General features: G+C 42.9%; 1 protein-coding gene and 1 pseudogene across 12 annotated transcripts in view; one reads left to right on the top strand and one right to left on the bottom strand.

Moving 5' to 3' along the window:
* The window catches only part of LARP4B (La ribonucleoprotein 4B), a 108,766-nt gene that overhangs the window by 58,076 nt on the left and 34,485 nt on the right, over positions 1–16,205 (bottom strand). For 6 of the 12 annotated variants that reach the window (XM_036342638.1, XM_036342688.1, XM_036342707.1 and 3 more), the window contains 2 exons: positions 6,235–6,369; positions 5,387–5,446 (listed from right to left, as the gene is read on the bottom strand). In XM_036342638.1, the coding sequence (XP_036198531.1) occupies positions 5,387–5,446; positions 6,235–6,369 (195 nt within the window). Of the gene's footprint in view, positions 1–5,386; positions 5,447–6,234; positions 6,370–6,684; positions 6,709–9,244; positions 9,288–10,093; positions 10,202–15,979; positions 16,027–16,205 lie in introns of those variants that run through there. The other 6 variants (XM_036342662.1, XM_036342672.1, XM_036342681.1 and 3 more) reach the window with 5 other exon arrangements.
* On the top strand, positions 8,212–10,845 carry LOC118667231 (annotated as a pseudogene).

The raw sequence follows: 16,205 nt of genomic DNA, 5'->3' as shown, positions 1-16,205 counted from the left end.
TTATTTGGTTTCTTTGCTTCCATTCTTGACTCACTAAAACTCATTCTGTTAATGAGATCAAAATAATATTCATATATGTCACACTATTCCCCACCTAAAATCCTCCAGCTTTATTCCAAATTAATTTCATCTGCTCAGAGATGATGCAAAGAGTTGCCAGATGGCTGACAAGAGCTGGGTTTTGTTTTTGGTATTATTTTCTACTTGTTGTTTCTGCTTTTAAATGCAGTAACAGATGCCAATGAGGAAGTATCTCATCTTGAGAGTTTGGATTCTGAAGCAAGGATGCCTGGTTTCAAACCCTGGTTCTGCCATGTTTTAGCTGAGTAATCTTGGGGAAATTACTTAATCCTCTCCAAGTCTCAGTTCCTCTAGATATGATCACTTTTTGGTGCTCACTGGTTGGCTAGGCTTGTAGTTACTACTCAAAAATTTTGGGGGACAGGGAGCAGAGGGATGTATGATAAATATGATTGATATTTTGACTGGATAAATGCAAATCTGCTCTTGAATTAGTCAGACATTTATTTGGTCATCATTATGGCAATTCTCCTTTAACTCACGCTGTGTCCAACTGGGGGAAAGACTAAACCTTAAAGAGACTGGTTCCTAAATCAAACTGCTAAGCATACTCACTGTCAATCGTAACTGCAGACTACTGAGCATCAACACTCAGAGCCACGACACCAAGTAAGATGTCTACACACTTAGTGTGCCATAAGCAGTGCCAGTTAAAAAAAATGGTTAGAGCAACACCACTGATAATGGTAGGAAAAAGTGTAACAATGCAAATTTCCCCCCTACCCAAAAAACAAATGCTAAAGAAATGATGGTTTACCGACATAAAGAAAACACGGGGGGAGGGGGGGTGCAGATAATAAAAATCAATGGGAAAAATATCCTCGAGTGAGGCTTAACCACAAAAAAAAGTTCCTTCCTTTAAATAAAGTATAGTAATTTTAAAAGAAGACACTGCTTGACAAGTACAAGGGGATATATAGATGATCTCATACTATATGGGGAAAAATGAGGTGAAATGTACCGTATCTACTCATTGTATCTACTCATTGTACCGTTCTTTAAACGGTAGTCCAGTGATGCGAACCTTTTGAGCTCGGCGTGTCAGCATTTTGAAAAACCCTAACTTAACTCTGGTGCCGTGTCACATATAGAAATTTTTTGATATTTGCAACCATAGTAAAACCAAGATTTATATTTTTGACATTTATTTTATATATTTAAATGCCATTTAACAAAGAAAAATCAACCAAAAAAATGAGTTCGCGTGTCACCTCTGACACGCGTGTCATAGGTTCACCATCACTAGTGTAGTCTCTAATAAGATTTATTTTTTCTGAAATGAAGTTTTAAAGGACACACATGCGAGTCAAGATGGTCTCTTATGGTAACTTCCAGCTCAAGTATTTAACGATCCTATGAAAACCTGAAGTGTGCACCACCGTGCAAAACTGTTAAATAGTATATCCCCAATTTACAAAACCCAGTGTCAGAGATGCTATCTGCACAAGGGATACTAGGGGTACTGAGTAGCAGGGCTAGACAAAGAACTAGCCACATGATATTCTGTTATAGGCCATTAACTCTTTTTTTTAATACATTTTTTATTGAGTTCAGAGAGGAAGGGAGAGGGGAAAGAGAGATAGAAACATCAATGATGAGAATCATTGATCAGCTGCCTCCTGCACACCCCCTACTGGGGATTGAGCCTGCAACCAGAGCACATGCCCTTGATTGTAATCGAACCCAGGACCCTTCAGTCTGCAGGCTGACACATTGAGCCAAACCAGCTAGGGCAGCCATTAACACTTAAAAATAACAAAAAAATATGTGCAGGTAGTACTAATTGCAAGTTATTTCCCCACAGAAATGAAATATTGAATTCTTTTTTAGATAGGTCTTAACTCAATTCTCACCCACAAAGTAATTTACAGAAACAAAACAGACCAAAAACCCCCACAGAATCCAAAAGCTAGTTTCATGCCCAGCAACAGGTTTTAAAGACATTTGAATATTATATTAGACTGTAAAATCAACCAGAGGAAGATTTGTTGTTTAAAAAAAAAATTTTTTTGTTTTAAAACTCTCAATGATTTCTGTATCATTTCCCTCTTAGACTACCAGAGGTCTTATATTTGGATTTTAAGTTACTAAAGCTATTATAAATTTCATTTTTATTAAATCATAGCCCGAGGACATGTTTTATTGATTTTTAGAGAGAAAGGAAGGGAGGGGGGGACAGGAGAGAGAGAGAGGGAGACAGAGAGAGACAGAGAGAAAGAGAGCAACACATCAATGAGAGAAACATAGATCAGTTGCCTCCTATACATACCCTGACCAGGTATCAAACGCACAACCCAGGTATGTGCCCTGACAGGGAATCAGACCCACCACCTTTTGGTGTATGGGACAACACTCCAATCAACTGACCCACTGGGCCAGGGCTATAAAATTTAGTTTTAAAACAATCAATGTAAAATACAATATGCAAAAAAATACAATGAAATATAATTGTTTGGATCTTTTTTTAAAAAAGCCTTCCTTATTAAAAGAAGATAAACAATTCAATCCCCTCTAATTTCTACATGAACTGCTTATAATTGGGGGGAATACAGGAGGTTTACCATAAATTTTGTGAGATTACTTTTAAATTTTTACTTTTAAAAAGATTCACTTTTTCAATTTTGTGTAAGATTTATAAGATCACATACAAGATTACAAAGCTAAATCTGGAATAGCTCCAAATGCACCTGACATATGCAGACCCAAATGGTGTAAAGCAAGATTTTAAAACCAACAGCTGTACATTTCCACATTCTTTCATTACTCACAGCTAAAATGTGAACCAATTTTCTTTTTTTCCCATCACCATTTATCCCCTCTATGCCCTTTTCCACCTCCACCTACCCTCTCCGCACCCCTCCATCCCCCACTATCACAACAATGTTGACTATGTCCATGAGTTCTCTCTATTTTTTCTTTTTTTGCTCAATCCCTCCACCACACCACCACCCCAACAGAGCTGTCTGCCTGCTCTCTATTAGTCTGCCTCTACTTTGCTTGGTAGTTCAGTTTGTTCATTTAATTCCACATATGAGTGAAATCATATGGTACTGTCTTTCTCTAACTGGTTTATTTCACTTAGTCACAGGACTAGAACAAATGTTTAAAAAAGTTCTATGGAACCACAAAAGACACTGAATAGCAACAGTGATCTTGAGAAAGAACAAAGTTGGAGGAATCATGCTACCTGATATCAAACTAAACTACAAGGCCACAGTAATCTAAACAGCATGGTACTGGCATAAAAAGAGACATATAGGGTCTTAGCCAGTTTGGCTCAGTGGATAGAGCATCATTCTGTGGACTGAAAGGTCCTGAGTTTGATTCCAGTCAAGGATATATATCTCCGGACCCTGGGCACATGCAAGAGGCAACCAATTGATGCATCTCTCTCATCAATGTTTCTTTCTCTCTGTCTCTCCCCCTCCCTTTCACTCTATCTAAAAATCAATGGAAAAATATATCCTTGGGTGAAGACTAACCGAGAGAGAGAGAGAGAGAGAGAGAGAGAGAGAGAGAGAGAGAGAGAGAGATCGATCCCAGAAATAAGCCCATGCCATTACAGTTAATTAGAGGCCCAGCGCACAAAATTCATTCACGGGTAGGGACCCTAGGCCTGGCCGGCTATCAGGGCCGATCAGGGCCTTCTGGCTGCTGGCCGGTTGCCGTCTGCCAGCCAGGGCCTTCCTTCCCTGGCTGCTGGCGGGAGCCTTCCTTCACTCCACACCAACCCTCTGGTGATAAGTGCATGTCATAGTGAGTGATAGAACTCCCAGTCTCCAGTTGAACTCCCAAGGGGACATTTTGCATATTAGCCTCATATATATATATATATATATATATATATATATATATATATATGATTAATATTTGACAAAGAAGGCAAAAACACACAATGGACTAAAGATAGTCTATTTAATAAATGGTGTTAAAAAATTGGACAGGTATGTGCAAGAAAAATTAAACTAGACCACCTTTTTACACCATACGCAAGAATAAACTCAAAATGGATTAAAGACTTGAATGTTAGACTCAAAATGATAAAAATCCTAGAAAAAAAAAACATAGGCAGTAAAATTTTGGACATTTCTCAGGAATATTTTTTTTTTTTTTTAAATATATTTTATTGGTTTTTTTACAGAGAGGAAGGGAGAGGGATAGAGAGTTAGAAACATCGATCAGCTGCCTCCTGCACACCCCCCACTGGGGATATGCCCGCAACCAAGGTACATGCCCTTGACCGGAATCGAACCCGGGACCCTTCAGTCTGCAGGCTGACGCTCCATCCACTGAGCCAAACCGGTCAGGGCAGGAATATTTTTTCTGAACCAATTTTCTTATACTAAAAGCTTACTCGTGTGCTTTAAAAAGTACAGGATATCAATACGTAAAGTTAATTATAAACACACTAGAGACGTGGTGCACAAAATTCATGCACGGGGGAGGGGGGGTCCCCTTAGCCCAGCCTGCACCCACTCCAATCTGGGACCCCTCAGGGGATGTCTGACTGCCAGTTTAGACCCGATCCCAGGGATGGGGCCTAAACTGGCAGTCGGACATCCCTCTCACAATCCGGGACTGCTGGCTCCTAATGGCTCTCTTGCCTTCCTGCCTGATCGCCCCGCCAGCCTGATCAATCCCCAACTGCCCCCCCGCCCCCCCCCGCCGGCCTGATCTCCTCCAACTGCCCCCACACCGGCCTGGTCATCCCCAACTGTCCCCGCCTCCCCCACCGCCAGCCTGGTTGCCCCTAACTGTCCTGCCACCAGCCTGGTTGCCCCTTACTGCCCCCCGCTGGCCTGATCGCCTCTAACTGCCCCTTCTACTGGCCTGGTCGACCCTCACTGCCCCCTCTCCCAAGCCGGCCTGGTCGCCCCCAACTGTCCCCCCTGTGCCGGCCTGGTCACCCCACACAGCCTGCTATTCAGTCGTTTGGTCATCTCTCACTAACCCCCCTACCAGCCTGGTCGCCCCACACAGCCTGCTGTTCGGTTGTCCATCTGGTTGTTTTGATCGTGACAGCCACTGGCTTTTTATATACTAGGATAATAGATTATCAGTGATCCTTTAAAAACACCTTAATGAATATATGACATCAAATTAATGCACAAGGCACTGTGGAACTATACATTTAACACACACAGAAGCCAGTAGAGGACATACAGCACTAACATGTACTATACCCAGATGGGTGCCCCCTGCGCCATTGGAAAACATCAATATTTTCTAATTAGTTTACAATGAATATTTGTTATAAGGCAATATCTGTGAGCCGCCAACGTGATATATCTCAGGACTAAATTACCTGACTCAAAGCTGGGATGGAGCTTGTCTGAGAAGTGGTTTGAGATATGGGACCATTCATCTACAAAATTGAAAACATCAAACATACCATCACTACAATGTACAAAAACATATTTTCAAACCACAGTAATTGAGCACAACAAAACCCACTGAGAAAAACACATTTTTATATGACAAAGGAAATTCAGGGAGATATTCAGAGCAATATAGGATCCTTAAAATTTTAAATGTTGAAATTCTGACTCTACACAATAAAGTAAAAATCCTTTACTTTACTAAAGTAGTTTCAATAGGGAAAATTAAGAAAAGCTACTTTTCCCAAAGCCATTTAGAAACTTTAAATATTACTGCTTGACATGATCAAATCTTACAATTAACGAAAGCAGTCAAAATAAAAAATTTATGTTATAATTCTAATTAATTCTTTAACTACATACCACTGCAATGGCTATAATGCTAAAAAAGTATTTATAAATCACTGTGTTTTCTTGGTGATTTAATATCCAAGGCTTTGGCCTGGCCAGGTAGCTCAGTTGGTTAGAGCGTCCTCCTGATAATGTCAAGGTTGTGGGTTCCATCCTTAGGACACACAAGAATCAACCAATGAATGCATAAATAAGTGAAACAACAAAGTGATATTTCTCTCTCTCTCTAAAAGTCAATAAATTTTTTTAAAAAGTTAAAATCCAAGGCTTTAATATCTAGAGGTATTAATTGCCATTTGTTTTCTCTACCTCTTATACTTAAGTTTTCTCTACTAAGCTACCCATAAATTTACTGCATGTAAAAATCTGTTATCAGAAGAAAGGGAGATGCACAGGCCCATCCTGGCCTCAGGTATGCACTCACCAGATGATCGCTGTCTTTCCCTTCCTGGACTCGCTGGCCCTGCGGTTCAGCCACAACCTTAGCGTCCTGATCAGAAGTCATGAGCTGTTTACTTTGTGGGTCCACCGGGAGAAGTTTAATGTTAACTGTAGGATGCTGTAAAATGACAAAGATAGTAAATTGGTAACTTGAAGTACAGAGTATAACTGATTCTGAAGTCTTAAAATCCTCAAGTTTTCCAGGATATGTTTATCCCTCTGGAGTTTAAGTAGTTTAGAGAAACCTGCCCATAATTTACACCATACTTATTCAAGAAACACCTTGGTTTTTTTAAACAAGTTTCTTCTTCACAATAATTTGGTGACAATAATGTTTCAAGACTTAAAAACTATGTGTCAAAACATATAAACCCACTCATGCCCAGAACTCATATTTCTAAAACAGAAAATTACAAAATTAATAGAACTCCACCTTGGAATTTGATGACTCCCCAATTTATATATATCGTTTTTGATCAGCCCCATTAATTTCCTTTCGTCCAGGACCAGTTGTCAGAAGAAATAAACAATAATTGGTTAAAAGGACCCCTTCACAACTCTGAACCATAGTGTAAAGGGGTCTCTGCCATAAAGCACTGGCTCAACTTCACACGTAACACCTCCTGATTTTCCCACGTCTTACAAAGTAACTCCGGTTTTGAAGAGATGGTGGTTTTTAGGCCTTCGTATTATATAAGTGTCAGACCCAAGATTCCTGGACACCTATGTCTGACTCCAGGCTTCTCTGCTTCACAACAAGATAAAGACCTTGATTTAACCCACTTATCTTTAGACTCTTCTGAGTGCTTGATAAAGAAATCTAAAAGCTGCCCTAACCAGTTTAGCTCAGTAGATAGAGCATCAGCCTGTGGACTGAAAGGTCCCAGGTTTGATTCTGGTCAAGAGCATGTACCTTGGTTGCAGGCACATTCCCCAGTAGGAGGTGTGCAGGAGGCAGCTGATTGATGTCTCTCATCGATGTTTCTAACTATCTCTCTCCCTTCCTCTCTGTAAAAAAATCAGTAAAATATATCTTTTTAAAAATCTAAAAGCTAACTGTTTTGTCTCCCTGGGTAACCATGTAGCTTATTAGTTTCTATAATGATGCTCCTTACTCTCAATAACCTGTTTATGGTTAATGCTCAAAACCCTTGTTAATGAAATAATCTGATGATCAAAGGTAGTCTCATCCAACTGTCATTGTGTATCATCAATCACAAAGGTACAAAATCCCTTAAATGCTGTAAGATAGATATATAAGTGTAAACTACTCATAAAGAAGAAATGCTTGAAATAAGTTAAATCCGTTTCAAGAGGTCAGTGTTTTCCAAAATGTAGGATAAAGGACAAATACGTTAAATTGTAATAGAGACCAACATCAATTCTCACAAAACTGTTGCATCCAGAAAATAAAGACATAGATTGGTATGCAGACTGATAAGTCACAGAAGGTAGTACTGTAGATGCTTTTTATCATTATTAACTTCTACACTTTCAAGACTCTCAAAAAAAATGTTTGGCTGAACATGATACAGTATATGATAAACAAAGGGGGAGAAGGGACAACTAGAAGATATATATATTTATATACATATATACATATACACACACATATATATACACACACATACACACACACTAATGGCCCAGTGCACGAAATTCAGCCCAGCCTGCACCCTCCAGCAGCTGGCCCTCGGCGTCCTGGCGGTTTAGCACCTCTTCCTAGAAGCGCGCCTGCAGGTTGCTCCCAGCCCCTCCTGAGCCCCGGTGCCTCCTAACGGGATCCCAAGGCTGCACCCCCGATCCCGCTGCCCTCTCCTCACCGGGGACAGGGGCACAGTGGGGCGGGGCGCAGGCGTCCCATTTTCATTAAAATGTTCAATCCACGCCCACTCCACCAGTGTCCGCAGGCGGCCGGATGGCAGATAGTGCTCGACGCCCCTGCCAGGGCTCAGCCACAATGGTCCAGGGTGAGACAGCCTCGCCAGGCCTCGTGGCTGCGACTTGGACCCGCTTCCTTAACCAGGGACCTAGCGCTGAGCGGCAGCAGCAGCTGCCTCCCCAGCCTGCGCCGGAGCGGGTCCCTGTGGTTTCAGAACTGAACTCCGAGGGCCTCCCTGGGCAGCAGCGGCCCTGAGCCTGCCGGCTCTCCCTCGATCCCGCCAAGGCTTGCTTCTCACACTTCTCACACTTGCTGAAAACCTTCTCGGTCCACTTGCCATAGTAATCAGTGCAGGCTGAAAGGACTGGGGACTCCCGGCGGGCCTGAGGAGACTGGGCACTGCCATCTTTGTGTCAGAGTGACAGTTAATTTGCATATTACCCTTTATTAGATAGGATATCCTATATTTTTTCAGGCAGTCAGAAATCATATCCTGCTGATGGAAACAGCAACACACCAGACAGGAAGTAGTCTTGCCAAACAAACAACAGAAGCCAGGATATGAACTTGTTACAAACTTACAGTAAACACAAGCAGAGTTCTGCAAAGTGGGCAATTACTAGACAAGCAGCCTGGCTTTTTTCACATGAAAGACAACACAAGACACACAATGACCAAATTTTGGCTTTGATTAAAACAACAATCAGGGAAATAATACTGATAGAATATCTGATGGCATTAAAGAATTACTATATTTTCTTAGATGTTACAATGATATTATGATTATGTTTAATAATAAGAGACCCTGGCTTTTAGACCTGCATGTTGAAATATTTACAGGGAAAATAACACAATGTCTAGAATTTTCCTCATAGTAGTACATAGGGCAGAGATGTGGGACTTCACCATTTCTCCTCCTAGAGAAGGGTATGGGGATCATTACATGGTCCTGTCTACTTTGGTATGTTTGAATGTTCTTTAATACAAGGTTACAAAGGTAACCAGGCCAGAATATCAGTTCAACAGAAATAGTGATCCTGATCTGACCCGTGTATCCTGTCCATAAACAAGGAAGGTTCACATCTCACCACTATGGCTCTTAATTACTTACCTACATGCATACGGTTTTCAAGAGAGTCCTACAACTACCAAGTCTGCCAACAGAAAAGGTTATTAATAGTCCCCTCTTGCAAACAGTACAACAGATATAAAGCATTAAAATTAGACTTTATTATCAAGTGTCTGAATCTAGAATAAGAGTTAAAGTATGATGATGATGCCCTAGCCAGTTTGCTCAGAGGATAGAGCGCTGGCCTGCGGACCAAACAAAAGGTCCCAGGTTCAATTCTGGTCAAGGGCATGTATCTTGGTTGCAGGATCCTCCCTGGCCCGGGCCCTGGTCGGGGCTCATGCAGGAGGCAACCAATGATGTTGTTTCTCTCACATCAATGGTTCTTTCTGTCTTTCCCTCTCTCTTCCACTCTCCCTAAAAATCAATGGAAAAATATACTTGGGCAAGGATTAACAACAATAAAAAAGTATGATGATGGCCGAAACCGGTTTGGCTCAGTGGATAGAGCATCGGCCTGCGGACTGAGAGGTCCCGGGTTCGATTCCGGTCAAGGGCATGTACCTGGGTTGCGGGCACATTCCCAGTGGGAGATGTGCAGGAGGCAGCTGATCGATGTTTCTCTCCCATCGATGTTTCTAATTCTCTATCTCTCTCCCTTTCTCTCTGTAAAAAATCAATAAAATATATTTAAAAAAAAAAAAAAAAAGTATGATGATGATGATGTTAATTACTGACGATCCTTCCAGTAAGTAAGTAACAACTTTGTGATTACTTGTTCAAGAGACCAAAATTATTTTGAGACTTAAAACTATAAACTATTGCTTCTTGGCATGGCCAAAAAGCAGGCCTCTGGGTTACAAAGAAAAATACACAAGAGGAAAAACTTACCACCAAAGTAAAGTACTTTCTGGCCTAAAACCCAGCTTGGAAACTTGACTGTTCAGAGGCAGCCTCAACACACCTTTAATGTCATTTCCCTGATTTGATTTCATCGCTCTTTAGAAGAAAAAGCAGAGATTAAATTAAGCCCTCTTCCCATCTGATGGAATCCTCCTGTTTGGTGGACTCTATCCTACCAGTACATTTCCCATCTCAATGTCAAAGCTACACTGAAAAAGCTTTACCAATCTTATTAAATACTTGGAAGAATATAGTTCTCTTAGCTCTGTTTCTAAATAATTCTTTTCACATATACCAGGAATGTTTCATAATTAAATATTTATTAAGGTCTTTTTAAACACTCGAAGCAATCCTTAAAAATGTAAATCAATCTCAAACTTTATAAATTAAGTTAGTGGTGTAACTTCAGAGAATTATTCTAAGTGATTTTAAGAGAGTGTCTGCAGGGTGGTCCAGGAAGCATCTACCTAAGTTGGGAATGGGAGCCCTAGACACTAGCCATAGAGAGATCTAGCAAGCCACTGCAGGATGATAAGGCCAGCTTCTAGATTTTCAGTGGAAACCAGGTTTGGCTATGAGTTCAGACAGTTGCACATCACTTAAGTATCCCTATGTTGCAGTCATGCTAAAGTGGCAGATCATTTAGGCCAAGAAAAGAAGAAGTCTTCTGAAATGACAATTCCACAGTTTCAGAATTTCTACAGTTCAAGGAAATTGCTACAATTAATGAAACTGTTTGAAAACTGATTATTTGGTTGATAGAATTGCTATCATCATTCTAAAATCATAGACTCTACTTTCTGCAACAAAACAGTATAAGGATCAGATATTTATTGAATGAAAATTACTGTTTTCCCATTTCTTTTAAATAATAAAGTAATCAGACAAACAGGAATTAAGTAAGTGGTGACTGAGGCACAACTTTGTGAATGTAGTAAAAGCCACTGAATTGCATACTTAAAAAGGGTGAACTCGGTTGCATGTGAATTACAACTCAATAAAAATTTGCACACAAGCGCCAAAAAATTCACCAAGAAATCTTAAAAAGTTCACCAGGCCTGTTCTTTGGGGTAAATGTTGGTATTATTTTGAAACTATTTTATTTTGTATATTCACACTATCATAGGATAAAGTACAAATTACATTCATTTTTAAGTACTCAGATTTTCAGCATAAGAGATACAAACTTAAAATCAAATAAGCTAGTAAAATACATATCATCCGTTTTCTTAAAACAGGATATGTAACTTTTTAAATTAAGCGAGAGATTTTCTTTGTCTTTCACCAGCTTTTCCACTAATATCATCTTTGTACTCCAGGATCCAATTTAAGCTCCCATACTGCATATTGTCACTTCTCTTTGGTCTCCTCCAAATTGTGACAGTTCCTCAGTCTTCCCTCACCTTTCATCTACACTTTACACTTTACAAGAATTCTGGATTTTTTATAGAATGTTGCTCAATTTGAGATGGACACATGGAAAACGTGGAACACCTTACCATGAAAGCAAGGAAGCTACCAAAGACTCCTGTGGACATGTCACAGGACCAACAATAAAGAAAGGGGAACTCCAGATAGACAATGTGAGGGTCAGAAAGAATCAATGGATACAAAGTTATAAAAACTCATATGGTTCAAAGCACTACCATCACATTGGTCACCTTTGGAGGCTGTTATGACACCAACTCATTTTTCTGAAGATTACAAAAGGGAAACAATGATTAGTCTGCCTTTCCTGGACAACTATTATAGCATAACCAAATAGCTCATCAGGGTAAGTTGTTTCCTATACAGGAACCACAATTAATAAGAGGAGCGTGAATGACAGAATTAGAAAATCAAAGCACTGCAACATCTAATGAAATTAACAAGGCAGCAATCAATGGCATCTGCTAAAACTAAGTGAGGGGCTGACAGGAAACTTTATAATGGTTGATCAGATAGACAATGACTGAAGCTACTTTTCAATCTTATAGCTAAAAGTCAAAGTATTACATTCTTCTTGATGTTGTGAAAGAGCACCACCTATCAAGTATTCTTGGGGGGAAAAAGCCTTATTTAATCAAATAACTGACTCCCAATGTAAAGGAAATTCTGGGACAACACATCTACACTAATAAAAGAGAAACATGGTAATTGGCATACGACCGCTACCCTTTTCATTGGCTAATCAGCAAGATATGCAAATTAACTGTCAGCCAAGATGGCGGCCGGCAGCCAGGCAGCTTGAAACTAACATGAGGCTTGCTTGTTTCAGTGACCAAGGAAACCTTGACTTCAGCCAGCAGATTCGCAACATTGTATGCAAAGGCCAGAAACCTACTTTCAGCAGCGGAGGCGGCCTAAGAGCTGGAGCCAAGACTCAAGCTAAAGCTGGCCCAGAATAAAAAAAAAAAAAGAAAAAAAGGAGCGTTTGGGAGTTCAGTCACCCCCAGCCTGAAAACAGCCCTCAGCCACTCACCCAGACTGGCCAGGCACCCCAGTGGGGACCCCCACCATGAAGGGTGTGTGACCAGCTGCAAACAGCCATCACCCCCTCACCCAGGCTGGCCAGGCACCCCAGTGGGGACCCCCACCCTGATACAGGACACCCTTCAGGGGAAACGAGCCGGCCCCACCCATGCACCAGGCCTCTATTCTATATAGTAAAAGGGTAATATGCCTCCCAGCACCGTGATCAGCGGAGCCGCGAGGCCTCCCGGCACCAGGATCAGCATGACAGGGGCAGCGCCCCCCCCCCCCCCCCGGGCCCTTCTCTGTGTGTGACGGGGTAGAGCCATAACCTCCCCATCAGCCCTGCCCTGAGTGTGAGAGTGGTGGCGCCCCAACCCCCTGATCGGCCCTGCTCTGTGGGTGATAGAGGGCAGTGTCCCAACCCCCCCTCCGCCCCCCCACAGGCCCTGCTGTGTGTGTGATGGGGTAGAGCCATAACCTCCCCATCAGCCCTGCCCTGAGTGTGACAGTGGCGGCACCCCAATCCCCTGATTGGCCCTGCTCTGTGGGTGATAGAGGGCAGCGCCCCAACCCACTGATCCGCCCTGCTCTGTGTGTGACAGGGGACGGTGCCCCAACTCCCCTATCGGACCTACTCTGTGAGTGACAGGGGGGAGCTCCTCAACCCCCTGATGGGCCCCGCTCTGTGCGTGACAGGAGGGAGCTCCCCAACCCCCTGATGGGCCCTGCTCTGTGCATGACAGGATACGGAGCCCCAACCCCCCTGATGGGCCCTGCTCTGTGCATGACAGGGTATGGAGCCCCAACCCCCTGATGGGCCCTGCTCTGTGCATGACGGGGTACGGAGCCCCAACCCCCCTGATGGGCCCTGCTCTGTGTGTGATAGGGGGCAGCGCCCCAACCCCCGGATTGGCCCTGCTCTGCGCGTGACAGGGGGTCACGCCGCAACCTCCCCATCGACCCTGCCTTGAGTGTGACAGGGGGTGGTGCCCCAACCCCCCAATCAGCCCTGCTCTGAGCCCGACCAGGGGCTGCACCTAGGGATTGGGCCTGCCCTCTGCCACCCGGGAGCAGGCCTAAGCCAGCAGGTCGTTATCTCCCGAGGGGTCCCAGACTTCTAGAGGGCACAGGCCGGGCTGAGGGACCCCCCCTTCCCCCCGAGTGCACAAATTTTTGTGCACCGGGCCTCTAGTCTATATAGATAAAAGCCTAAGTGACCATTGAGACAGAACTGGTCACTATTACGCACACTGACCACCAGGGGGCAGATGCTCAATGCAGGAGCTGCCCACAGCCCACAGGACCCAATTGCCATTGGAGCCTGCAGGCCAACCTTCTGGTCCCTCCCCCCCTCCAGGCCCCCGGGCTGGGATGGGGAACTGGGGGTGGGTGGCAGCATATGCAGCCCCTTTCCCAGGGGGGGCTGATGGCCAGCTCCTTCCTTGGGGCCGGCGGCCAACCTCCCAGTCCTTCCCCATCCAGCAGGCCGTGATCAGCCCATCACCTGCCCGCCGAGGTGGCAGTCAGCCCCTCCCCCAGGCCAACAGCCCCCAATCACCCAATCGGGGCTGGGCCCCAGGATGGGATGGGGAACCGGGAGTGGGTGGCAGTGGACACAGGCAGAGGAGGGGGTGAGGAGGCGGGGAACCTTATCGGCCCTGATTGCCCACCAAGCCTAGGGATCCCACCCATGCCCGAATTTCATGCACCAGGCTTCTAGTGTTAAGTAATACCTACAGAAAGAGATTAGCTAAATACAAAATGTGGGGTATGCTATCAAGACAGATGACCTCATTTCAAGAGCAAATGTAAAACATGAAAAAATGGGAAAGTTGTATTATTACAAAATACAAAAGCTTTAATCAAAATAACCTTATGTGAGAACTGTATCTGCATCCAAAATCAAATCAATTAAGTTTAAAATGACATTTTTGACTGGAAACATTGAATGTTGCCTAGGTAATAAAGGATATTATGGAATGATTATTAATTTTATTGAGTATAATCAAGGTGTTGTGGCTATTTTAAAAGGTCTTACCTGGCCCTAACTGCTTTGCTGAGTGGTTAGAGCATTGGCCCATGGACTGAAGAGTCATAGTTTCTTTTAACTTAGTTGCAAGCTCATCCCCAGCCCGTCAGGGCACATGCAGGAGGCAACCAGTCGGTCTCTCTCTCACTTCATTTCTAGTGTCTTTCCCCCACCCTTCAACTCTCTCTAAAAATCAATCTATTTATATAAAAACCCTAGGTATAACGCATCACAACCGAGGCTTGACCAACCGAAGGAAGTCAGTCCTGCAGGAGTCGTCTTGGAAACGGCTGTACCTTCCCCGAGCTGTTTCCCGTGAGGGCGAGGTTTCAGGCAGGAACCTGCCCTTGGAACGTGGATGCACTGAGTCCTAGGTCCTCTTAGCAACAGCTGCGCCCTCCCTGAGCTGTTTCCGGTAAGGGTGAGGTTTGAGGCAGGAAACGGCCCTCAGAGCATGGAGGGATATTTTTATAAAGTTTTAATACATTAATATTAGAGGTCGTGGTGGTACTGTTTTACCCACAGCGTCTACAGGAATTGCTGCAAATTTACTTCTCAGTGGAAGCACCTTTCATTCCCAATAAAAATGACCAATTCCATTAAATGAAACTTGAATTTCTAGACTCAATATAAACAATGAAGTTGCTAAAACGATTAAAAAGGCCCAACTTCTCATTATTGATGAATGTGCCATGGCATCCAGGGATGCTATAAACGCCATAGGCAGATTACTAAGAGAAATTATGGATTTGAATGTTGTATTTGGTGGGAAAGTTGTCCTTTTTGGAGGGGATTTTTGACAATGTCTCAGTATTGTAACACATGCTATGTGATTGGTCATAGAACAAACAAGTTTAAAGTACTGTAGTGTTTGGGGATGTTTCAGGAAGTTGTCTCTTACAACAAATATGAGATCAGAGGATTCTGCTTATAGTGAATGGTTAGTAAAACTTGGAGATGGCTGTTGAAACAGGTTTGGTTCAGTGGATAGAGCATTGGCCTGCAGACTGAAAGGTCCCAGGTTCGATTCCAGTCAAGGGCGTGTACCTGGGTTGCGGGCACATCCCCAGTGGGAGATGTTCAGGAGGCGGCTGATTGATGTTTCTCTCTCATCAATGCTTCTAACTCTCTCTCTCTCTCTCCCTTCCTCTCTGTAAAAAAAAATCAATAAAATATATTTAAAAACAAAACAAAACAAAAAAAACTTGAAGATGGCAAACTTGATAGCAGTTTTCATTTAGGAATGGATATTACTGAAATCCCCTGTGAAATGATTTGTAATGGATCTATTATTGAAGCTACCTTTGGAAATACTATATCTATAGATAATATTAAAAATATATCTAAACATGCAATTCTTTGTCCAAAAAATGAACACGTTCAGAACATACCTCTCTCAGTCCTCGACACTACATCTTCTTCCACTCCAGAACGTTCCCTAAAATTAAGTTAATAAACCTTACTTAAAGTTTTAAGTCGAGGAAACCAAGATGGTGGCATAGGTTAACGCCGGAGATTGCTGCCTCGAACAACCACTGCAAAAAACAACTAAAAGACGGAACGGACATCATCCGGAACCACAGGAAGGCTGGCTGAGTGGAAATTCTACAACTAGGA

The sequence above is a fragment of the Myotis myotis genome, unplaced genomic scaffold (genome assembly GCF_014108235.1).
Source record: "Myotis myotis isolate mMyoMyo1 unplaced genomic scaffold, mMyoMyo1.p scaffold_m19_p_1, whole genome shotgun sequence".
Lineage (NCBI taxonomy): Eukaryota > Metazoa > Chordata > Mammalia > Chiroptera > Vespertilionidae > Myotis > Myotis myotis.
Note: the sequence above shows the minus strand (reverse complement) of the source record. Positions and strands in the feature narration are given on the sequence as shown.